This window comes from Elgaria multicarinata, chromosome 6 (assembly GCF_023053635.1).
Source record: "Elgaria multicarinata webbii isolate HBS135686 ecotype San Diego chromosome 6, rElgMul1.1.pri, whole genome shotgun sequence".
NCBI lineage: Eukaryota > Metazoa > Chordata > Lepidosauria > Squamata > Anguidae > Elgaria > Elgaria multicarinata.
This window is the reverse complement of record NC_086176.1, coordinates 90,429,874-90,454,719: the sequence shown is the minus strand read 5'-3', so window position 1 is coordinate 90,454,719 and position 24,846 is coordinate 90,429,874. Positions and strand designations below refer to the sequence as shown.

At 41.6% G+C, this 24,846-nt stretch overlaps 1 protein-coding gene across 1 annotated transcript in view; it reads right to left on the bottom strand.

The window, feature by feature from the left end:
* Positions 1-24,846, bottom strand: part of DEPDC1B (DEP domain containing 1B) — a 48,475-nt gene that overhangs the window by 5,327 nt on the left and 18,302 nt on the right. The window contains exon 7 of the mRNA XM_063128658.1: positions 23,941-24,081. Within this exon, the coding sequence (XP_062984728.1) occupies positions 23,941-24,081 (141 nt within the window). The remainder of the gene's footprint in view (positions 1-23,940; positions 24,082-24,846) is intronic.

Sequence of the window (24,846 nt, the reverse complement as noted above, 5' to 3'; positions counted from 1 at the left end):
AATGCTACTTTATATATCAGTGTGAAAATCAAAGGATATGAAATGCTCCCTCCCTGACTGTTTTTCAATGGGCCTGAAAGACATGGTCGTTCCAGGCTGCTTTTAACTGAACATAGGCCGACCTTTTATCATGCAAATATTTACTATTATGGCAGCTTTAAATATTCTATGTCGATTTAATGAATTCTATTTTATAGTTTATTGTTTTAGCCTTTTACTTTGTGAACTGTTTGGGGGGAGGCTTTGCCTTAAGCGGCGGCATCAAAATATATTAAATAATTAATCAATCCATACTGCCCTCCACCCCTACCCTCCATAAAAAAAGTTCAAAGAAATGGCACGTGAGCTGTTAGGTTTTATTTTCACTTTTTTAAAAAAATAATAATAATTTTTTATTTTCTACAATACTTAAACATACACATTACATTCACATAAAAAAACCAGCAACAACAACATACTACATAATGTTCAATTTTGAATACAAAATATCTTATCTTAATAACATAATCAAAATAACCTACAAGTGCACCCCCCACCTCGGGATCTCATTCCTGATTCCAGAATCTCATACTTTCTTCTGCTGGTGGTTTCCCACTTCCCTTAGAAAACACAAACACTAGGAACTGTTTCCAAATTCCTTCAAAATCATTTGATTTAGCTATACCTCTTCTCCATTTAATATTACTTGTTAATTTATCATTAATAGCTATATCCCATACTTCTTTATACCATTCTTCAATAGAATATTCCCCTTGAATCTTCCAGTTCCTAGCTACAATTAATCTTGCTGCAATCAACAAATTCGTTATCAGTTCCTTAATTTCCTTTTTACATTTAAAATCTTCTTCAAATAGTGATAGCAATGCAACTTTTGGTGTTCTTTCTATCTTCATTTCCACAATTTCTTCAATCTCCAAAAACACCATCTTCCACAATTTCTGAACATAATTACATTCCCACCACATATGCAAATACGTTCCTTTAACTCCACAACCTCTCCAACAATTTTCTGATTGCTGATTGTTTATCTTATTCAATCTAACCGGAGTTAGGTACCACCTCCATACAATTTTATAATAATTCTCTTTTATTCTTACTGACATATTTCTCAACGCTCTTTGTTTCCATAATCCCTCCCAACCCTGTTGTCCTATTTGTACCTTCAAATCTGTCTCCCAAACCATTTTACCCGAATTATCCACCGTCCCTTCCTCCACCAATATTCTATATATTTCACTCATCAACCCTTTTAACACTGTTCTTTTCTCCCTTTCCTTATCTTTTTTAACTATTAATTCTTCAAACTTTGTTAATTCTCTACACTCTCCATTATCTCTAACCCACTTTTTAGTCCATTGTTCTAATTGCCTATAATTTAACCAAGTTAACTTTTTATCCTTCAGAACCTCTTCCATATCCTCTCTTGTACTCATTCCCCTTAACCAATCCCTTAATTTCATTTTATTTTTTTCTATTAAAACTTTACTTAATCTACTCTTTAGTTCCTCCGGGAAATTCTTCAACAATATTACCGGTGACAAAGGAGAGCTGCTTGGCAGCAGCACCCCTTTATATTTACTCCAAATTTCCCAGTGAGACCTCAAAAGCGGATTATTTATACTTTCCACCCATTTTTTTCCCTTCCATAAAGAAGACATTTTCTAATTTAGTCTCTATATTACTCATATTTTCTTCTTCCATCCAATCTAATTCCCCTAATCCTATAATTGCCTCCACTATATATCTTAATCTATTAGCTACATAATATAATTTAAGATTCGGGAGACCCAATCCTCCCTTTTTTTGGTTCAAATACCATTTACTTTTGTTTACCCTCGCTTTCTTATCACCATTACAATAATTATTTATAATCCTTTGCCAACTTTTTAACTCTAATTCTGAGATTTTTATTGGTAACATCCTAAACACAAAATTAATCTTTGCTAAAATCTTCATTTTTATTAATGCTATTCTTCCAAACCAAGATAAATTTAACCTTTTATACTTTTCCAATTTTGCTAAAATCTCTTTTTTTAACACATTTAAATTTTCTTTCTCTAAGCTCTCTAACTTCTGCGTAATTTTTATTCCCAAATATCTAATCTGATTCTTAACTCTGATCTCTCTTCCCCTTCCTTCCCAATCCTTCTCTTCCTTTTTAGTATAATTGAACAACATCAATTCTGATTTAGACCAATTTATTTTTAACCCCGTAATATCCTCAAATTCTCTCAATAGTTGTTTAATTCTCCCCATCTTCTCTATTGGATTCTTTATCGTCAACAACGTGTCGTCTGCAAACATATTCAATTTAATTTCTTTCATACTACCTATCCCTTCAATCTCCTCATCTTCTCGTATTGCATTCGCCAATAATTCCATTACCATTACAAATAGGACTGGTGAGAGCGGACAGCCTTGCCTTGTCCCTCTGGCTAGTCGTATCTTATCTGTCACACCATCATTTACTACCACTACGGCTGTATTTTGAGAGTATAACTGTTCTATTATCGCTTTAAATTTATTTCCAAATCCCATTTTATTTAAAACCATCTTTAAAGCTTGCCAGCTCACACAATCAAAAGCCTTAAAAATATCCAATGCCAGAATTCCCGCTTTAACCCTAGACTTATTTATCACCTTAAATAAATAAGGTTTTATTTTCACTAAGGCCTTGCAAAACACTACCCTACCCTGTGCCTGTTTGCTTTCTCTTCCCCTCCTTATTATTTTATTATGGTTTTATTAGAATGTAAGCCTATGTGGCAGGGTCTCGCTATTTACTGTTTTACTCTGTACAGCACCATGTACATTGATGGTGCTATATAAATAAATAAATAATAATAATAATAATAATAATAATAATAATAATAATAACAGTAACAAGATCTTGTATTTGGACTGCTCGTACGTACAGCTGCTGAGCTGATGGGGGGATCCATGGGGCATGTAGAACTCAGAGTGCAAAGCAGACCGACTGAAACATGGTTGCAACCGTGTCCACCAAGAAAATTTTTTTTGCTGAACTTCAGCCAAATTCAAGCTCAGCTGTGCTCTAACGGAGTGGCTGCAACCTGCCTGGAGAGCAGAAGGCAGCGGAGTGCAGACACAATGGCCTCGTTCAGACAACACGCTAAACCATGCTGCTTAACCACAAAATGGTTAATGGAATTCCATTTACCATTTTGTGGTTAAGCAGCATGGTTTAGCGTGTTGTCTGAATGGGGATAATTCTGCCAATCTCTCTCCCATGGTTAAGAGACTGGGAGCAGGCTAAAGGCACACACATTTCTTTCTTATGATTCCCTTTTTGCCTTAGCTATGGTTTACCACTTTACATATGCACCTACGCTCTCTATGGTCCATAGGAAAGCAGGAACTCCTTCTGAACCACGGTTTGAAAATCTGCTCAAACCTGTTAGGTGTAGGTCTTGTACCTAGTGGTTAGATTTATTAGGAAACACTTTGAGAATGTCAGATGTTCCGTGTAAGCTTATCTCTGTAAGCAGTTCCCATGGAAGTAGCTGGTTCACTCCTTTGCTTCGGCCTTGATGTGGCTGGTTCTCTGGGAACTTCAGTGTGTTTTGGAAAAGGTGGGGTCTGCTCTTTGAAGTGGGTTGTAACATCCTGTCCTCTTGGTATGTGGGCATGGTTTATAGGTCAGAGGACCTGTCTGTCAAGTGACTTCGAATAGGTTCTTATGTTTCATCTCTCGATGCAACGCCTGACCTCCCTCCTGCTTTGGATTCCATCTCCGCTTGGGACTTTGAAAGCACTCTGCACATGGACGCTTTGCTATTTGGACTTTGGATATCTAAGAACTGTGCCATGAAAAGTAGTGAGGCTTTTCATAGACTTGGACTTACATATGCTGTGGATTCTGTGTTCGTGCCTAGACTCAGGTGGCAAGGAGTTCCCAGTCCTTAGCAAAAGGATGGGACTTCTGGGCCTGAGGCTTAACCTTTCCTGAAGTCATGGTAACGGGGTCAGCTCAGCAGTGGTAGGCGGGGACTGATAAGTGTGTGACGGATCTCTCTGCCCAGCTCTGGTGGCTCAGAGCAACCTTTCCTGGGACTTCGTTTTAGGAGCTTGGCCATGTCCCTTTGAGGAGCCAGTGTATGCGGCGTCTGGAGAAGCTCAAAGCTGTTATTGGAGTACCCTATTCACACCCCCTCTCCGAGTGTTTGCCTTAGGGATCGTTTCAGAAAAAAGAGCCTAAAGCTTCCTAACCATCGGTTCAGCTTTAAGTGTGTGTTTTTGGAGACTCTGTAATCATTAAGCTTGTCTACCGTATGATTTTCTCAATAAATGAAGTCTCACTGATGTGAGTGTCTCGTGACAGCTTGCCAGCACATGTGAATGGCAGAGGGAACAGGCATGAACACGACAAACCCCTGCTTATTACGATGGGAAATCTAATTAGCATTAACTACAGCTGGTGCCAAGACACACATGTAACAGTAAACTAATCATTAATGCTAGGAAGGGAGAGGTAGTGAGGGGAGGAGGAGAAAGGTCTGTTCCTAATCTCATAATCACTGTTAAGAAATCAGCAGCATTACTTCTCCACCAAGCCATCAGAGGAAGATGTAAGTCTGATATAAAAGAACTGTGAAGAAACAAAATGATGTGCACATATCACAATAACATTGACACGCCAAAGAAACTCTCTTTTGTGGTGTGTGCTTATTTGGGAGGACTTTTTATAACCCTTTTTTCCAGGATGCTAATGTAAGCATATTTAGCGTTCCATTCTACAAATATCATTTAGTTTTACAGTCAAGCTCCTTTCTAACCAGCATTCATCAAAGCACTCAGTAAACCTACCTTAGCTATGTAAAGAGAGACATTAATTTCAGCCTTAATGCGATGTCAACATGCCACCAGATTGACAATTAAAAAAGCAGTTGTTGTATCTTAAGTCACACATTTTTAAAAAAGGAAATGTACACTTAACACCCATTTCCTCTTCATTTATTTTTACTGCAATACATAAAAGTTCTAATTGAGGGAGAGTGAAAGCCAAAGTATGCTTTAACTCACATGAAAGAAAATCTACAATGCAAGGCGCCAATATTATACATTTGATCTTCTCTCCTATAAAAGGCTTGCGCATTTCTTCCTATTGCCTAATGGTTAATGCTGCTGAGTTTCAATCCATGCTCCCGTTGCATAGAGCCCCTGCAAATCCTGTGTGCGTCTGAGCTCCAGCTACTGTACATTCTGTCACTTGCAAGTGTACTTAGCAGTAGGGATGTGCTCCGCTCTGATTAGGAGCGTAGAAGCAGTAGCGGATTGGCCTGCTCCGCCTTACCCAGAGGCGGAGTAGGAGCGGACCGCGGACCCCCTAGAAGCAAGGCGAAGAGAAGCGACCATTTTTCGGAGCTCCGAGTTCAGGCGGAGCGCTCCGGTCGCCATCTTGAAAACATTTCGCCATAGGATTGCATTGCGGCAAATAATCGCGCATAACTACGTTGTTTTTGAAGCTATCATTCTGAAAATTCTTGTGCACAGAGAGTCGTGGATGGGGGTCATTTTGAGACCACTCTCAACTTTCTGCATTGTCTGGGTCGCGGGCTATATTTTTGTGAAAATCGGGTCAACCGCGCGGCTCAAACTGCGTTTTCGGCTTTTCGCCCATAGGATTGCATTGAGGGAAAGAATCGGGGATAACTGGGGGGGGGTTTAAGCTATCGTTCTGGAAATTCTTGTGCACAGAGAGTCGTGGATGGGGGTCATTTTGAGACCACTCTCACCTCTCTGCATCGTACGGGTCGCGGGCTATATTTTTGTGAAAATCGGGTCAACCGCGCGGCTCAAACTGCGTTTTCGGCTTTTCGCCCATAGGATTGCATTGAGGGAAAGAATCGGGGATAACTGGGGGGGGTTAAAGCTATCGTTCTGGAAATTTTTGTGCACAGAGAGTCGTGGATGGGGGTCATTTTGAGACTACTCTCAACTTTAAGCATCGTACGGGTCGCGGGCTAGACGTTTTTAAAAAATCGGCGGGAAAAATACCTTTTTCAAAGGGCTGAGGGGCAGAGTCAGCTCCCGGTCATGATGATCCCAAAGTTGGAGGAGGGCATAGGCAAAACAGGTAACTTGGGATTCTGGGAAACTTCTCTTTCTTCATCTGAACGGGCTTTTCCCCGTGTTTTTTAACACAGTAGCCCCACCAAATGCACAAACACAACCTGAAATCATATACTAAGCCAAGAATAAGAGATAGAAACACAGCACTGCTCCCCACCCTAACTTTGGGGAACAACTGAAAAGATGTGGTGCAAGGGATGAGCTCCCCTAGGGCATCTCATCGTGGACGTGCCCCCACTCTCTCCTGCACTGGAAGGCCATTAGAGCTTTCCAAAGAGAGTAAAACGGTGGAGCAATGCCTATCATGAGTCGAAGTGAGCGTTTACTTCTTAGTGGTGGAGCAATGCCTATTATGAGTTGAAGTGAGCGTTTACTTCTCATAGCTGTTGGTGAAGCAATGGCTGTCTTGAGTTGAACTGGCAGCTGCTTCCCTCTCCCCCAGGCACGGCCCCCTATTACTGGTAAAAGACAGATATAGCCTTTTTTTTTAAAGTTCTTCTTGTTGTTTATTCAGCAACACTGCTGCTTTTAATTCCACCCCTCCTTTGTTTATTTGTTTATTTATTCCATTTTATATGCATTACTGGCTTATCCTTGGCTCACTTCCTTATGCCCCCAGAAATGCCAGCTGCATGCCTGCCTGCCTTCCCTCCCTCCTCCCCTGCCCACCTCGCAGGGATGTTGTGTGTGTGTGGCTTTGACTCAGGGGAGAAGTCCTTCCTGCGCTCACTTGGAGTTTTGGAAGTTCCAAATTTTGCAGGTTTAAGCAACTTGGGATTCTGGGAAACTTCTCTTTCTTCATCTGAACGGGCTTTTCCCCGTGTTTTTTAACACAGTAGCCCCACCAAATGCACAAACACAACCTGAAATCATATACTAAGCCAAGAATAAGAGATAGAAACACAGCACTGCTCCCCACCCTAACCTTGGGGAACAACTGAATCGATGTGGTGCAAGGGGATGAGCTCCCCTAGGGCATCTCATCGTGGACGTGCCCCCACTCTCTCCTGCACTGGTCACTTTTCAGTGGTGGAGCAATGCCTGTTCTGAGTCGAAGTGAGCATTTTACTTCTTCTCAGAGCTGTGGCTGTCAGTGTCTTGAACTGGCAGCTACTTCCCCCTCCCCCGGGCACGTCCCCCTATTGCTGGTAAAAGACAGATATAGCCTTTTAAAAAAAGTTCTTCTTGTTGTTTATTGAGCAACACTGCTGCTTTTAATTCCACCCCTCCTTTGTTTATTTATTGATTTATTCCATTTTATATGCATTACTGGCTTATCCTTGGCTCACTTCCTTATGCCCCCAGAAATGCCAGCTGCATGCCTGCCTGCCTTCCCTCCCTCCTCCCCTGCCCACCTCGCAGGGATGGTGTGTGTGGGGTGCCCGATTTTCAAAAATTCGCCAAAAATCAGGGGATGATGGGATTGCTTTGAAACTTGGCATGCGTGTGTATATCCCCATGAGGTGTCATGGTGCCAAACATGAGGTTTCTAACTTGAACAGAAAAAAAGTTGTATAATTTTTTAGCTTTCAATGCAAGCCTATGGGGGGGGGAAACGGAGCTCCGGATCCGGATCCGGAGCTCCGGGCGGAGCGGAGCGGAAGTGGGCGGAGCGGGGGCGGGGCGGAGCGGCCCGATCCGGAAAATGGCGGATCTGCAAGTGAAGCGGAGCGGGGGGTCTGTGCACACCCCTACTTAGCAGTAACTGCATGCCCTGTGAACAACAGGATCCCCAGATCCAACGTGCACCAGGGCTTGGCTTCCTGGATTAGTGTGGGAGGGAACCAAGTCACCACAGGACAGAAGTCTTGAGCAGGTACTGCAGGTGTCAAATTCACCACCTTGGGATTCACTCATAGGGACAAGTTAAAATACCCTATTGCAAAATTGAAAATCCCAACAAAAACAATGACAGCAACAGCAAAACAAGTCCTTTCATCATTATGAAATTTTGGGTGTCATCTGCGATTCAATAACCACATTATGAGAAGTCAGCATTTTGAAATACCTGTTGAGAAACCTGCTTTTTGATGATATACTAGAGGTAATGTTACAAGATTGATAATCACCAGTAGGCTTGTTGTAACATAACATGTAATGATGGCATCTTTCTTCCAACACCTACATCTTTTGGAACTTGCAGAGAAATATTCTGGACGGTGTTTACTACAGGGCATCAAGAAAACCACAGTGAAAGAATAAATAATGTCTTGCATTTATTCAGGGCACAATCTGTACTGCATTTACGTAGGCTGAGGTTCTTTAAGAACTTGGTGAAAGGCCCACTATGCCAGCAGAACATGAAATACATTGCTGCCAGGAGAGTTATGCTTCAAATTCCCTTTGATAGACTGATGGAACACTCTATTGGTGGAACATTCCACTGTGGAGCGATTCTGCCAATGAAATGGCTGAAATATGGTGGAATAACCAGCTAGGGAAACTGCTGGACCGTTGGATGACAATGGAGTTGAAGGAGTACTAAAGGAGGATAAGGAGATTGCAGAGAAACTGAATGAATTTTTCTCATCTGTCTTCACTGCAGAAGATGTAGGACAGATACCTATACCTGAATGGATGTTTTTAGTTAGACAGTCTGAGGAACTGAGGCAATTAGTGGTGACAAAAGATGCAGTTTTCAACTTTATTGACAAAATGAAAGCAAATAAATCACCAAGCCTGGATATTTTCCATCTTGCAGTTCTTATTTATTTATTTATTTATTTATTTATTACATTTCTATACCGCCCAATAGCCGGAGCTCTCTGGGCGGTTCATGTGACATGTCCCTAAGCTCAGATTCTGTACCAGAGGACTGGGAGATAGCCAATGTAACACCAATTTTTAAAAAGGGATTCAGGGAGAATCCAGGAAATTACGGGACTTAACATCTGTTCCATGGGAAATTGGTTGAAAGCATTATTAAAAATAAAATTGTAAGCATCTGGAAGGACAAGTCCTGATGAAAAAGAATCAACATGGCTTCTACAAAGGTAAGTCCAGTCTTATTAACCTTTTAGGGCTCTTTGAGAGTGTCAAAAAACATGTAAACAGTAGACATTGCCAAAAGCCTTTTGGAAATCCAAGTAAACAAAGTCTCTCACCAAAGACTCCTGAGCAAACTTAGTAGTCATGGAGTAAGAGGAGAGGTCCTCTCATGAATCCTCTCTTGTTTAAAAAACAGAAAACAGGGAGTAGGAATAAATGGTAAATTCTCCTAATGGAGGAATGTAAATAGTGGGGTCCCACGGGGATCTGTATTGCGAGACATACATTATGGTGGGACATGGAAGAGGGGTTTTTCTGTTATGGCATCCTGGTTGTGGAATGCCCTCCTCTTGGTAGCCCAACTGGCACTGACATTGGCCTCAATTTAGTGCCAAATTAAAATGTGGCCTTTTTATCAAAGCCTTTGAGGCCTAAATTTGCCTAAAATCTGTTTTAATTATTTTTAGTGCTATTAAATTTTCTACTGGTTAGCTTGTTAATAGTTCAATGTTTTTAGCTGTGTACATTATTGTTTTATACTGTTTGAATTGATTTTATCTGTACGCCACCCTGCGATCCCAATGATATAGGGCATGATACAAATGTCGCAATAAATAAATACATTTCAGATTGTTCATGATTGATCTGGAACGAGGAGTGAACAATGAGGTGGCCAAATTTGCTGATGTCACGAAATTATTTAGGGGGATTAAAAGAAAAAGGGATTGTGAGGAGCTCCAAAATGATCTATCCAAATTGGGGGAACGGGCAAGTAAAAGGTAAATGAGGTTCAATGTAAGCAAGAATAAAGTGATGCACTTTGGGGCAAAACAAATATCCCAACTTCAACTATAGCTTGATGGGATCTGAACTAGGTGTGACCTAGTTCAGATCCCTGGTGTTGTGGTGTTGTGGTGTTGTGGTGGACAGCTCAATGAAAATGTCTACCCAATGTGCTGCCGTTGTGAAAAAGGCAAACTCCGTGAAAGGCATAATAAGAAAAGGAATTGAGAATACAATTGCCAGAATCATACTGCCTTTATACAAATTTATGGTGCGACCACACTTAGAACAATGTGTATATTTCTGGTCACCACACCTAAAAAACGTTATTGTAGAGCTGGAAAAAGTGCAGAAAAGGGCCCCTAAAATGATTAAGGGGCTGGAGCATCTCCCCTATGAGGGAAGGTTACATCAACTGGGATTGTTTAGCTTGGAAAAAAGGAGGCTCAGGGGAGACACGATAGAGGTGTACAAAATTATGCATGGTGTGGAGAATGTGGATAGGGAGACATTTTTCTCCCTCTCTCAAAATACAAGAACTCAGGGCCATCCCATCATTGGTAGAAGGTTTGGGACAGATTAAAAAAAAAGTGCTCCTTCACGTAGTCAAAATATGGAATTTGCTATCACAAGATGTAGTGATGGCCACCAATCTGTATGGCTTTAAAAGGGGATTAGACAAATTTCTGAAGGAGAAGGCTATCAATGGCTACAAGTCCTGATGCCTCTATGCTACCTCCAGTATCAGAGTGTGTATGCCTATGTAGACCAGTTTCTAGGGAACATGGATAGGAGGGTACTGTTACACTCATGCCCTTGTGGGCTTCCCATGGGCAGCTGGTTGAACAGAATGTTGTACTAGATGGACCTTTGGTCTATTCCAGCATGGCTCTTATGTTCTTATATGCTTAATGGGTGGCACAAGGGAGGAGTACACTTACAGCATATATCCTTTACCCTTCAATCCAAGGCCATGCCCTCATCAGCCACTATCACATGCCAAGGCTCTGATCCTCTTTGGGATGAAGATGATCTCTTAGATCATCTTCATCACACGATGAAGATGATCTCTTAGTCAACAGCTTTTATTATGCAAGCCAGAATCAGATCAGCCCTGCTTCTGGTTCAAACATAATGCGCAGGGAGCAACACCAACCTAAATTATCTTCTCAATTTTACAAAATACTAATTAGAGTACTAATTAGAGTACTAATTAGAATACTAATTTAATGAATAAACACTATGTTAGGAAGTTGCCACAAAAACTGACACCAGCCAACAGTACAAAATCTGTTCAGCTTGGCCAATCCCACCCTCAGGGAGGGTCCTTCCCCAGAGACCTCTTTTATGCAGCCAACCTTTTAGAACACCTCACGTCCCAAAGTGGTTCCTCCCTCCTCCTCCAATGGCTGATTCCTGGCTCCCAACTCCTCCCCTACCTTAAGATCTTACATTCTCAAAAATATGGAGAGGTCCTATGGCTGGCGTTGATCCAACAAATGAGCCATCACCTGGAAAGACTCCTCTCTGCCACTATTACCCACCCTTATCTCCATAACCTTGGGAGCTCTATCACCCCTTCCCCCCTGCTCGTCATCTCACTCTGAATCTGTCCCCATGCCTTCTTGGATTGCTTCTTCATAGATGTTGGGCCCAACAGACCTGTACAAGTAATTCCTACTAACTTCAATGGGAGGAGGAAATATTTTATATTTTAAGACATGACTACTCAGTTGCATGCACCTCCTTGCACTGTTCTACAGAGCGATCTTATATTTCAGTACCACCTGAGGGGCTAGAGGATATAGTGGAAACCTCACTCCATCGACAGAACAAAAGATTCTTGACAAGATAATCCTGCAGAACACTCTGCAGGTGCAGCTGTTGCACTGAAGGAATAGGTCTACCAGCAAAATGGATAAAGTGGCCCCCAGTGGTTGGCAGGGGACACAGTGGTACAGGGCAGAAGCAAATTTATTCTGTGTCCTGTATTTCTCCATTAATGTACCCTTGGTGGCAGAACTTTACACCAGCTCCAGATTTGCAAGATTTTTTTCCTCCCATTGACTTAAATGGGAAGAGCGGGCATGAGATAACAGCCACCCCCTTGCCAATGACAAATGTCCCACTCATAGTGCCACAGTGGAGCATAGGATATGCTGCAAGTCAGCACCCAATCACTACAGACTGCCATCTGTCTATGGGCACCACTGTCATGCCCCCACTGGAGAAGTCCTCCTCAGAGGAAGAGCTAGAGACCTCAGAAAACCAGGGCACCCCAGGCCAGGGACTGCCACCAGACCCACTGGAGCCTGAGATCTCGGGGAGATGGTAGCAGGGCCATTCCTGTCAGGAAGTTGCTGATGAGGAGGGGACCCCCAATAACGAAGGAACAAAACAGCCAAAGGGCAAGGGGTGGAACCTGGAGTATGTCCAAAAAGATTCCTTATAGCCTATGCGTTTCGGACTGTGTAGAATCCTTCATCAGGGCACTCTAAAAGGAATGGTGAGATAATATGGTTTTACAAAAATAAGGAATTGTAAGATCATAAACGTTCATACAAAATACTTCAAACTAATTTTTTTTTAATACATTGTAAACGACGCCAAAATACAATACTATTCATATAAAATAAATAAAACCATTTTAAAATAATAACACTGTGGACACTGTGGACACAGAATAATTCCTATCTGAAGACGAACCTATTTATTTTATTTTTTATTTAAGACGAACCTATGCCATCTCACTAGCCCTTTTTTACACAAGCCCAGACAAGTTGGTTGTAAGAGTATTCTGAGAAAGAAAACACAGATACGGCGACAGAAGGATTTAGACCAAAGGAGGAGAAAAACCTAATTGTAAATGTGTCCAGTAAAGAACTTACGGAGAATGAATGTAAGGTTTTGAATATGGGATTGTCCTTTGTACCTACACCTAGATATGATCCTTTATCCACTAAAATAGAATTATACAAACTTATAAGAAACATAATTTTTTCAAGGATACTGGATATAACTCTATTACTCCTTTCTGTCCCAAGTCTAGTTCATCCTTCCGGGTAATGTAAAACCTTCTATCCACATTTTTGAAAATGTGTTATTAAAGGCATTAGAAACTTTAGAAAAAACCCAGAAAAAACAATGCGTAAATTTGAGATATACGGAGAGACAGGCATTAGATAGTTTAGCCAATGGTGACACCATAATTATAAAACCAGCGGACAAACATGGTGCAATTGTTTTGATGGACAGAACTAATTATGAAAAAGAGGTTTATAAACAAAGAGGTTTATAAACAACGTATATAATATGTTGTGTATATTACACAATATATTATTACACAATATATTATATATATTACGTATAATATAAATATAAATATATATATATATATATATATATATATATATATATATTACATATATAATGTGTTGTATATAATATGTTGTGTTATCATATGACACAACATATTATAAATTATGTGAAAATGATCCTCTTGATAGCATACAGAGAGAGAAATCAGATATCTTCTGGAGGAAGGGATAAGTTTGGGCTATTTAACTCAAAGGGAATATGAATATTTATGGAATATGGAGCATAGAACTCCCTTATTTTATGTACTATCCAAAATTCATAAGAAAATTCATCCTCCTCCAGTTAGACCCATTGTCTCTGGTAGTAATTCAGTTCTGGGACCCCTATCTAAATATGTGGGGTTCTTACTGGATCCCTTTGTAATACATTTAAAATCTTATGTAAAAGATTCAACAGTTTTATAAAGAAACATATAGAAATTGATAATATCAGTCCTAATGATATAATGGCAACTCTGGATGTCTCCTTTCTATAGACCAATATACCACAAGAGGGTATATTGTAACGACCTGGTGGCTTGTAACGACCTGGTGGCTGAGTGTTTGTCTGCCCCGCCCCCTTGGAGGTACAGAAGGCTTCTGGGTGCTGGAGGCGCGAGCCAAAGGACGAGAGCCAAAGGGCCCTCGGCCTGAGGCTCTCTGCCGTGGGCGCGAAGCCGGTCAAGCGGAACTGTTACTTCGGAGGAAGAACCCCAGCCTCGGACCGGTCTTTGCTACTTTCTGATTCAGGACATGATCTTCTACAGTGTTTGGTTATTATTCAGCGCTGTGACTGCTTTTATATATCCTACTTGTTTGCTTTTTTCTGTGCCTGCCTTCTTGTTCTTGTTTTGCGACCGCTTGCTACTGGTCGTGGCCGGGCTTGTTCTGGTTAATGCTGTTCTTCGCTTGTTTTACTTCTCTGGCTTCTTGCTATTTCTCTCTCCTCATTTTCTTCTCTCAATTCTTTTCTCCTCATATCTGTTCCTTATGGCTCGTTCCAATTTCGTCTCTCCTAACTTAGTTCCTATTCGGTGTCTCCCCTCTTCTCAGCTGCCTTTTTCGTGTTCCTTATGGAACTGTTGATCTGTCGCTTCTAAGGCCCCTGTCATTCAGGACTTGTTTATCTCTAGGTCTCTTCACCTCCTTGCTCTTACTGAAACCTGGCTTCCTGCCCATGACACCGCCATCTCTGCTGCCCTCTCTCTTGGAGGACTCTCTTTCTCTCACACTAGTCGCCCAGAGGGTCGGGGTGGTGGTGTGGATCTTTTATTATCTAGTTTGTGCCAGTTCCAGCCTCTTTCCATTCCACCTTCACATTGCTTCTCTTCCTTTGAGGTACATGTGGTGAGGCTTTTCGCCCCATTGTGACTGCAGATTGCAGTTCTGTACCACCCCCCAGGCTCATCCTCAAAATTTATCTCTGATTTTGATTCATGGCTGTCCTTTTTCCTCTCTGATAACTGTCCTACTCTTATCTTGGGTGATTTCAATATTCATGTGGATGACCCTCAAGACGCTGCAGCTCTACGATTTCACTCATTATCTTCCTCTTATGATCTTAAGCTTTGGTCTGATGCACCCACACAATCCCTTGGACACTGTTTGGATCTTGTTCTCACTCAGAATTGCTCTGTTTTGAACTTTTCTACTGCTGACTTTCCTTTGTCAGATCATCATCTAGTTTCTTTCATGATTACTCATAATCCTCCTCCTTCACATCCTGTTTTTCGCTCTTGTCGTGACTTGCAATCTATCAATTATGAGGCTTTTTCTCAGTCTCTAGCCTCCTCTCTTCCTTCTGTCTTTTCGGCTGTCTCCTTGGACTCAGCTGTCTCCTTCTTTAATTCCTCCTTATCTTCAACTCTTGATAATCTTGCTCCACCTACAACTCGGATAGTTTGCCCTTCTCAACCCCAACCGTGGCTCACCTCTTTCCTCCGCTACCTTCGCTCTTGTTCCCGGGCAGCTGAACGCCTTTGGCGTAGGACCAGGGACTGGGCGAACTTTGTCCATTACAAATTTGTTCTCTCCTCTTTCTCTTCTGCTATTTCATTGGCCAAACAGCAGTATTACTCAATGTTGATCCAGTCAAATGCTATGCATCCTCAGCGGCTCTTTGCGTCCTTCAATTCTCTTCTGAAGCCTAATCCACCATCTCTCCCCGCCTCTCTGTCTGCTAATAACTTTGCCTCTTTTTTCAATGCTAAAATCCAAACTATTCGCTCTGATCTTGCCAGCTCTGCTCCTCTTCCAGTTCCTGTTCCTCATCTGTCAGTTCCTCCTGCAAATTTCTCTGCATTTCCTTCGGTCTCAGCTGATAAACTGTCTACAATACTGCGCTCTTCGAAGCCTTCCACTTGTTCTCGTGATCCGATTCCTTCTCGCATCTTTATTAATCTTATCCCTGCTATCCTCCCTTCCTTGCTTCATATTATTAATTTTTCTTTGTCCTCTGGTTCATTTCCTTCTGCTTTTAAACATGCTACAGTCTCTCCTATTCTCAAGAAACCTACTCTTGATGTGCTATCTCTGTCTAACTACCGACCTGTCTCTTTGTTGCCTTTTGTTTCCTGGAGCATGTGGTCTACTCTCGTTGTCTTGATTTTCTTTCTAGTAACTCTGCTCTGGATCCTTTTCAATCTGGATTCTGTCCTTTGCATTCCACTGAAACAGCCCTTGCTAAGATTACCAATGATCTTCTTATTGCCAAGTCTAAAGGCCTTTATTCCGTTCTTATTCTCCTTGATCTAACTGCAGCCTTTGACACGGTTGATCACGATCTTCTTTTAGATTCCCTTCATGACCTCGGATTTTGTGGCTCTGTCTATAACTGGTTTGCCTCCTATCTAGCGGGTCGCTCTTTCAGCGTGTTGACTAATGGCAGCTCGTCTTCCTCCTTTCCCCTTTCAGTAGGGGTTCCGCAAGGCTCGGTGCTTGGCCCGTTGTTGTTTTCCTTATACATGTTGCCCTTGGGCAAGCTTATTCAATCTCATGGCCTCCAATATCATCTGTATGCCGATGATACACAATTATATCTTTCATCTCTGGATCTTTCTCCTGATGTTCATGATCGTATCTCGGCATGTCTTTCAGATATCTCAGCTTGGCTGCTTCATCGTCGTTTGAAACTTAATATGGCAAAGACTGAATTGCTTGTTTTTCCTCCTAAACCTTCTCCTCATCTCTCATTCTCTCTTACTGTCAATGATGTTACACTTACTCCAGTCAAGGAAGCTCGTAGTCTTGGCTTTATATTTGATTCCTTGCTCTCCTTTATTCCTCATATTGAGACAGTAGCTAAATCCTGTCGTTTTTTCCTGTATAATATTGCCAGGATTCGATCATTTTTGTCTGTCTCTTCTGCCAAGACTCTTGTTCAAGCATTAGTTATTTCTTGGTTGGACTACTGCAACCTTCTTCTTACTGGCCTTCCTTCCTCTCACATCAGTTCGTTGGTTTCTGTTCACCACTCTGCTGCTAAGATCATCTTCTTGGGTCGCCGCTCTGACCATGTTACTCCACTTCTGAAATCTCTTCATTGGCTTCCAATTCACTTCAGAATCCAATATAAACTTCTCCTGTTGACCTACAAAGCTTTTCACTGTCTAGCTCCTTCCTATCTCTCCTCTCTCATCTCACACTATTGCCCCGCTCGTGCTCTTCGCTCCTCTAATGCCATGTTTCTCACCTGCCCAAGGGTCTCTACTTCCCTTGCTCGGCTTCGTCCATTTTCTTCTGCTGCCCCTTACGCCTGGAACGCTCTTCCAGAACATTTGAGAACTACAAGTTCAATCACAGCTTTTAAAGCTCAGCTAAAAACTTTTCTTTTTCCTAAAGCTTTTAAAACTTGATTTTGTTCTGACTTTTATACTGTTAGTTTTACTCTACCCTGTGCCTGTTTGGTGCATTCTCTTCCCCTCCTTATTGTTTTACTATGATTTTATTAGATTGTAAGCCTATGCGGCAGGGTCTTGCTATTTTATTGTTTTACTCTGTACAGCACCATGTACATTGATGGCGCTATATAAATAAATAAATAAATAAATAAATAATAATAAGGGAGCTTTGACATGCATAGAGACAGTGTTGGACTTAAGAGAAAACAAGATACCAAACACACATTACAGATATTGCTGAAGTGGTTCTATCTAAAAAATATTTTTTATTTCATACTCAGTTTTATTGGAGGACCTACGGTATATCCATGGGTTCCCCAATGGCACCAGAATTAGCTTGTTCATACATGGGACAGTTTAAAGAAATATATATATACTCTGCAGATAACCCTTTCCATGACAGGATCGGGTTTTGGTGTAGGTACATAGATGATATATTTTTTATTTGGCAAGGCAACAGGGATGAACTGAATGATTTTTATGAATGGTTGAATACTAGGGGAGATAATATCAAATTTGAAATGACTATCATAATGTCCACTTCCTAGACATATCTGTGAAGAAAGATGGAGATGGATTGCTGTGGTGTTACCCCACAATTGAGTATCTTGTATATATCTAGTTTAGTATGACTGGTGAGTATGGAATGATAGAACTGAGTGGATGAGGTTTGTGATGTAATAGGTAGGGTGGGAGAAGGAGTATATAAAGAGTGACTGAGGGGAGGAGGTTGGTTAGGTTGTTGCTGGGAGTGGAGATTGGAATTGTATGTGGAGTGAGAGGAGATTAATTGCTAGGGATTTAGGATTGGTATGAGGAGAGAGGCAGTTGCTTTTGGGGAGTTTGGATTAGGCAGGATTGGAAGCATTATATTTTCATTTGAAGCTTTTAACATTACAATAAACTTATTATTATTTTGTTAGCTACCAATTACCATGTGTCAGCTTGGCATTATTTACCTGCCTCACAGTTATCAAACACCCTCACTGGAATATACCCACAGTATATTTAAAAACAGATCCTATGTTTAACCTGTTTCCCTCATAGCTAGGGGAAAACTTTTGTTTAACCCGCCCTCAGGTTTTCAAGTGGTGGTGCTTGGCCTGAGAAGGGTTTATGCGGCAGGACTAGTATAGGTGTAACGTCACAATTGCATACTTCTCTTAGATATGATAGTACACACCCAAGGCAATTAAAGAAAATATTCCATATGGTCAGTTTGTCAGAATTAAGAGAAATTGCACAAAAGAGTCAGATTACAAAATGGAATCTGATATCCTACATCATCATTTCCTACAGAGGGGCTACTCTGACAAAGTAATACAAAAAGCCAGAAGGAGAGTGGATAATATTGACAGAAACTCTCTCTAGTACCAAAACAAAGGAAACCCAATAAAAGATTGGTATGCAGTTTACCTTTTAATAACATAAACACTGCTTTAAGACATTCTATAAACAAACATTGGTATTTAGTGAAGGATGTAGTGGGATGCAAAGAAAAACCATATATAGCTAAGAGAACCAGAAATATAAGTGATTGGGTAGTCAGGAGCAACACTTCAAAAACAACTATCAATTTGGATAGACAATCTCTCCTACCAGGATTAGACCCTCCTGTAGAACACTTTCCTTGTGGCCATTGCAAATACTGTGAATTCAGTCTGAAGCTAAAACGATTTTTGAACCCAATAGATGGTAAACAACATACCTTGAAGGATTTTTCTACATGTAACCCTACATTTGTAGTCTATTGTATACTCTGTCCCTGTAAGAAACTGTATAACCGCCCAGAGAGCTTCGGCTATGGGGCGATATATAAATTTAATAAATAAATAAATAATAAATATATAGGTAAAACCACAAGAAATCTAAAGATTAGAATAGGGGAACATATGAGTAATATCAGACGTGAAATTGTTGGTGCTCCGTTAGTTCAACATTGGAAAGATAAATCACACAAATTGAAAGATCTTTCGTTATGGGCAGTTGAAACGATAAAGAAAAAACAGATAAGATTCTACTAGAAAAAGAGGCAAGGTGGATAATTAGACTAAATACAGTGACTTCCCACGATCTTAATGAATCTCTGGATCTAGTCGCTTTACTTTGAAAAACAGCTGTTTCTAATTACTGATTAAAAGCCTATATACACTTGATATTGTTGGATCCTGGAATAGATCTTGGTTATGTTTTCCATTGCTTTGTTAATTGCTGAGGATCTGGAAGAACAGAGGACTCAGCAGAAACTTAAAGGTCAACTCTACACCTGGACATTGAGTGTAATAATTGAATAATTGTCTATGTGATTGTCTTCAATTAAGGGTTGCAAGGAGTTGCATCATTGTACAGGTTGTCTGTAAAAGTAAATGTGTTTTCCATGTTCTGCATCTGCTGCTTGTTCCCCATTACCACTTGATGTGCACTGTATTGACTGACCGTTTGTAAGTATTTGTATCTGTACTGCCATAACTAAATTATATGTATTTGCCAGTAAAAAGGTTTGTTTTAATCTACAAGAATCTTTGCCTTAATTCATGTCTTTGCTGTCTCTTGGCTGAGAACTGCTGCATTCTCTGCTAGTCTCTGGAGGCCCAGACAGAGACTTAATACAAAAAGGTTATGTGCCAGAATCCCAGTCTGTGCCATAACTAATCAGCTTTTATGCCATTTATGCATATTATCGTTCAGGAGAGAAGCGAGCTCATATTGTTGTACGAGTAAGTAGTTTTAACTTTTGTAATAAGGGATAATAATATCCTTTTGATTTTATATTATTTTAAAATTGTTTTATTTATTTTAGATGTATTGTGTTTTGGCGTCATGTTTACAATCTATTCAAAATAATTAGTTTGACGTATTTTGTATGAACGTTTATAATCTTACAATTCCTTATTTTTGTAAAACCATATATATTATCTCACCATTTCTTTAAGAGCGCCCTGATGAAGGCCTCTACACAGTCCGAAACGCGTAGGCTATAAGACATCTTTTTGGACATACACCAGGTTCCACCCTTTGCCGTTCGGCTTTTTTGTTCCTCCATCCCTGTCAGGGGAAAGGGACTCTGTCTCTGAGTGTTGTCGCTTCGAGAGACAGGCTAGTGAGGCTCCAGCGTGAAGGAGTGTTTGCCGCCAGAAAAGGTCTCCACAAGAGAAAGTGGCTCCTCAGGAGTAAGCCTCTTGAAAAAGAAGCTTGATTGCTGCAGCTGAGCTCTGGGTGGGGTCCAGCAGGCTCAGCCAGCATTGGAACAACTTGGACCATCCTGACTTTGCCTTGTATCGTGTCTCCTGAACCACGCCTGTGACTGATGGCGTTTCCAGACCTTTTGGACTGCCTATGACCCTGCTTCTGGACCTCATAATGTACCGGACTGATTTACTGGGTTTGACCTCTTGCCTATTGTGGTGACCAGTTCTGTTGTTGCCTGATGCTCTTGTCTGACTGACTGAGTGTGCTCTGACCTCTGCCTGGACTTAAACTACCTCTGTTGTGGTCTGAACCCCATTGGCTTAACCGTCTGCAGACTTGACTGTTTGCTGACTCCACTCCATCTAGAGCCTACTACAGCCAAAGCAGGACAACCACACAAAAGTTTCTAGTCTTGCTTGCTGAAAGGCTTACAGGATGTTGGACATTCCTGTGAAGGGCATGTGGTCTGTTTCCTGTTATGATCCAGGTTTGTTTTAAGTTGAAGGGTCTGTCAAGCAAGATCTTACACTCTGCTACAGTGTAGCTGTTCCTGAAAAAGCTACAATCCTAGTTACACGTCAAGTGTGGGGAAACTCTGCTTCTCCAAGTGCTGGGCCACAATTCCCATCATCCTCACCGTCTGGCCATGCTGGCTGGGGCTGATGGGAGTTGGAATCCAACACCATCTGGAAGGCCACAGATCCCCCCCCCACTCCTGCCCCCAAACTTACTGGCTAAGAGAAACACATTTCCTGAAAATCCTGAGAAAGTAAAATGAGCTGGTGATAAGATTAATTAGAACTGTTGGAAGAGATGCTCCTCTCAACGTCGAGAACTTTTGGTTGGTTGGTTATTTAAACAATTATGTTGTCAGTGTGTGTTGTCTGTTTATATGTTTTTATGTAAACGGTTTTATACTCTGTATTTTAATAATTTTTAATGCTTGAGGAAACACCCAGAGAGCTTTGATGATGTGGTGAGAAAGAAATATAATGAATGAATGAATTGCTGATACTGCTTTGGCATGCGTTTTGAGTTTTAACTTGTTTTATACTCTTGATACATTTCTTATTCGTATTCTTACTCCTACTTATTCATCATAAGAAGCAGTGAGACTCACAGAGCGAGCAGGAACAGGGCTGTGCCCAGTGGCCCCTCCCCCTGACATTACATTGCATCATAGTTCCGCCCACAGGCATCCACTTATGCAGCAGTGGGGGGATCTTTTTGCGTACGGTGTGAAGGGCTCCCCATGGCAGACATTTGTGTTGTACGCATGGACACCTATGGGCAGGGCTACAATGCAAGATAGCATAGGGGGAGGGGCAATTCGGTGCTGCCTCATTCCTGCTTGCATACTGAGTTTAATCACTTTTATAACACATGAACAGGGCACCTATGTTTTGTTATATTTATTATCATTCTGATACTTTGTATTAATTGAGTTGGTGCTTTCTGTTTCATCTGCTTTGGTTTTCTCCCAGGAAGGAAAAAGCACAATATAAACAATACATGACATAAATTTAAAATGGAACGACCTTTCTGAACTATGTTTTGATTTAAAGATGGTTTGTTCAACTCAGGACATTAAGGCTGTGCAAATCTGGGTGTCAGATTCGAATAATCTAATCAGGACAGCCATTTCCTGACAGATCCGCCATTTCCTGACAGATCCGCCATTTTAATTCACAGCCGTAGGCCTCCGTAAAGAAGGACCAGCCTACAACTCCCAGCATGCACTGCCTGGGAGGGCTGATCCTACTGGAGGCCAGGGACAGCGGGCACTCATGTCCTCGCTGCCTCAATCAGCCGCCCTCTGCCATGATTGCTCACTCCCTGATGCGATCCAGGATACAACAGTCCCTGGAGGAGGCCTCAGGTGTTCTACAGGTGTGACTGGTGTATCCTGGATTGCGTCAGGGAGTGAGCAATCATGGCAGAGGGCGGCTGATCACAGTGGTGAGTGAGAAATCACACTTGCGAGCGGATGATCTCCGTGGCAGAGGCAGCAAGGACACGAGTGCCCACTGTCCCTGATGATATCTGGTAGTTTCATCCCTCTCAGGCAGTGCAGGCTGTTCCTTCTTTACGGAGGCCCAGGGCTGTGAATTAAAAGGGTGGATCCATCATGAAATGGCCGTCATGATTAGATTATTTGAATCCAAATCTCGGATTTGCAAATCCCTAAATATATGTTGCTTGCTCAAAAGCATACTAATGAAGAATGTTTGCTAATCAATATTCTCTAATTGCTTCCTGAAATCTCACATACGTAATTTTTATTTGTAACCTGAAAGGTGACTCATGTTCAATTTATTCAAAATATTTTTATACTGGTCTTTGTTTTTACATTTCCCACTAGTTTACACCTACTTACGTTTCAACCATTTAAAAAACAACAATAAAATTCAGTACAATATATGTCCGGGATTGGATTTTTAGTATCCATAGTTTCAATGTCACCTAACCTAGTGTAACTGTTGCAGAAAGTTACATCAGCCACTTAAAGGTCAGAGTTAATTGGTTAATTGGTTAACGAGAGAGCAAATTTTTTTTGCACATACCCGACAATATAAACGTAAAACTGGCTTGGGCCAGAAACATGGAGGACAGTGTATTGTCCTTCTCTGCAATGTATCCTTCTGAATAAACCAGCCACATTTTCCCATATCATAGAATCATAGAGTTGGAAGTGACCTCAGAGATCATCTAGTCCAACCCCCTTCACAGTGCAGGCTCGGGTGCAACTACAGGTTTCCTGACAAATGGTCATCCAGCCTCTGCTTAAATACCTCCAGCAAAGCAAAACCCACCATCTCCCAAGGCAATCTGTCAAACTGAAGAACTCACTCTTAGGAAGTCCCCCCTCCCTAATGTTAAACCAAAATCTGCTTCCCTGCAATTTCCACCCATTGGTTCTATTCCGGGGGTAACATGATAGATCTGCTCCATCTTCTGCGTGATGGGCTTTTAGATATTTGAAGACGGCTATCATGCCTCCCCTTAATCTTCTCGCTGTAAACTTAGCCAGCTCTTATAACCCTTCCTCATGGGACTTGTTTTGCACACCCCTCACCATCCTGGCTGCTCTTCTCTGGATGTGTTTCAACTTGTCAGCGTCCTTCTTAAAATGAGGTGTCAGAAACTTCCAATGCAGCCTGACTAACACAGAACAGAGCAGAACTATTACTTCCCATGATCTAGACACTATGCTTTTGTTAATGTCTGTACGCCTTCCATCCTAAGGAGGAAGCTCTGAGCCTGAATTGGGCAGCCTGAAAGATCATAGTCAGCAAAGGCTCATGTCCTGCTCGTGGGCTCCCAATCAACAGCTGGGTGGCCACTGTGTGAACAGAGTGCTGGAGTAGATGGACCCTTGGTCTGATCCAGCATGGCTCTCCTTATGTTCTTGAGACATTTACCCCTGTCCCTTTTCTAATAGGGATACATCAGCTTACTTCCATAAGCCTATTCTTACTTCAGCCATGACAAGACTACTCCGGATATTAAGATCTAGATGGGACACCTTTTAATTCTGAAATCGTTTTAGAGAACTTGATAAGTGCACTCACGTTTAGCAACAAACACAACATGATTGACTATGCTACGGGCTACGTTGCAGGATAACTTACCTAGCACACTGACAAAGACATCAAAGAACTGGAAAGTGAGAAGAGGTTCTTTCATGTGGCCATAGTAATCGGCTATGGTTCGGAAGACGTCTCTTTCAAACCCTGAGTAAGTCGGCTGTCTCAAATCTGAACACCTGGGCCCTAATGAGATGGGAGTGAGGGAAAGAGCAAGAATTAATTCTTGTTTGGCTTGTGCTGGCTGTAGACATATCCCCAAGTACATTTGTAGCCAAGACCAGAGTGTCTTTCAAAATAAAGAAGGAATTAACATGTAGCACATAAAAATCAAGGAAGATATTCGGCAAGTGCGGTTAATAGTTGACTTCACCTTGTGCCCTCAGAAAGTCCAAATTTTCTTATTTCTACTCTGCTCTGTCCCTACTTGCTAGACTACTATATTATATTTTCAAGACAGTTTTGAACTTCCTAGACAAAGAGGTGGTACAAATATGTAGGTGCTCCTGTGGCAAAGACCTCTCACTCAGCAGAACCACTTCAGAATATATACAGAGGACCACCTCTTTGAAAGAGTCCCTGCAGCATAATCATCCTTGCCTCTCCCCCCACCCCGCCCCCCATGTAAATCCATGGTCCACAACAAGTATTCCTGGAGGGCCACCATGAAGCATGAATGAAGGGTTGTTGGCCCAGAATTCAACTCCCACCTTTAAAGTGCACTGGGAAGCATGTTTGACTGGCATAGGTGCCACTTTCTCTACATCTCTTTTCCTGAAGGATGGCAATGGGAGGGCCAGTTCACATATTTTGGTGGAGCAGTAGGATAGTGGTGGCCCAGGGGAATCTAGCTGCAAAAGATTTGGCCCAGGGGAATCTAGCTGCAAACACCTAATGAAGATTTAACCCAGATGCTTTCAGATGTTCATTCTGACTTGGGCTGTTTCTACA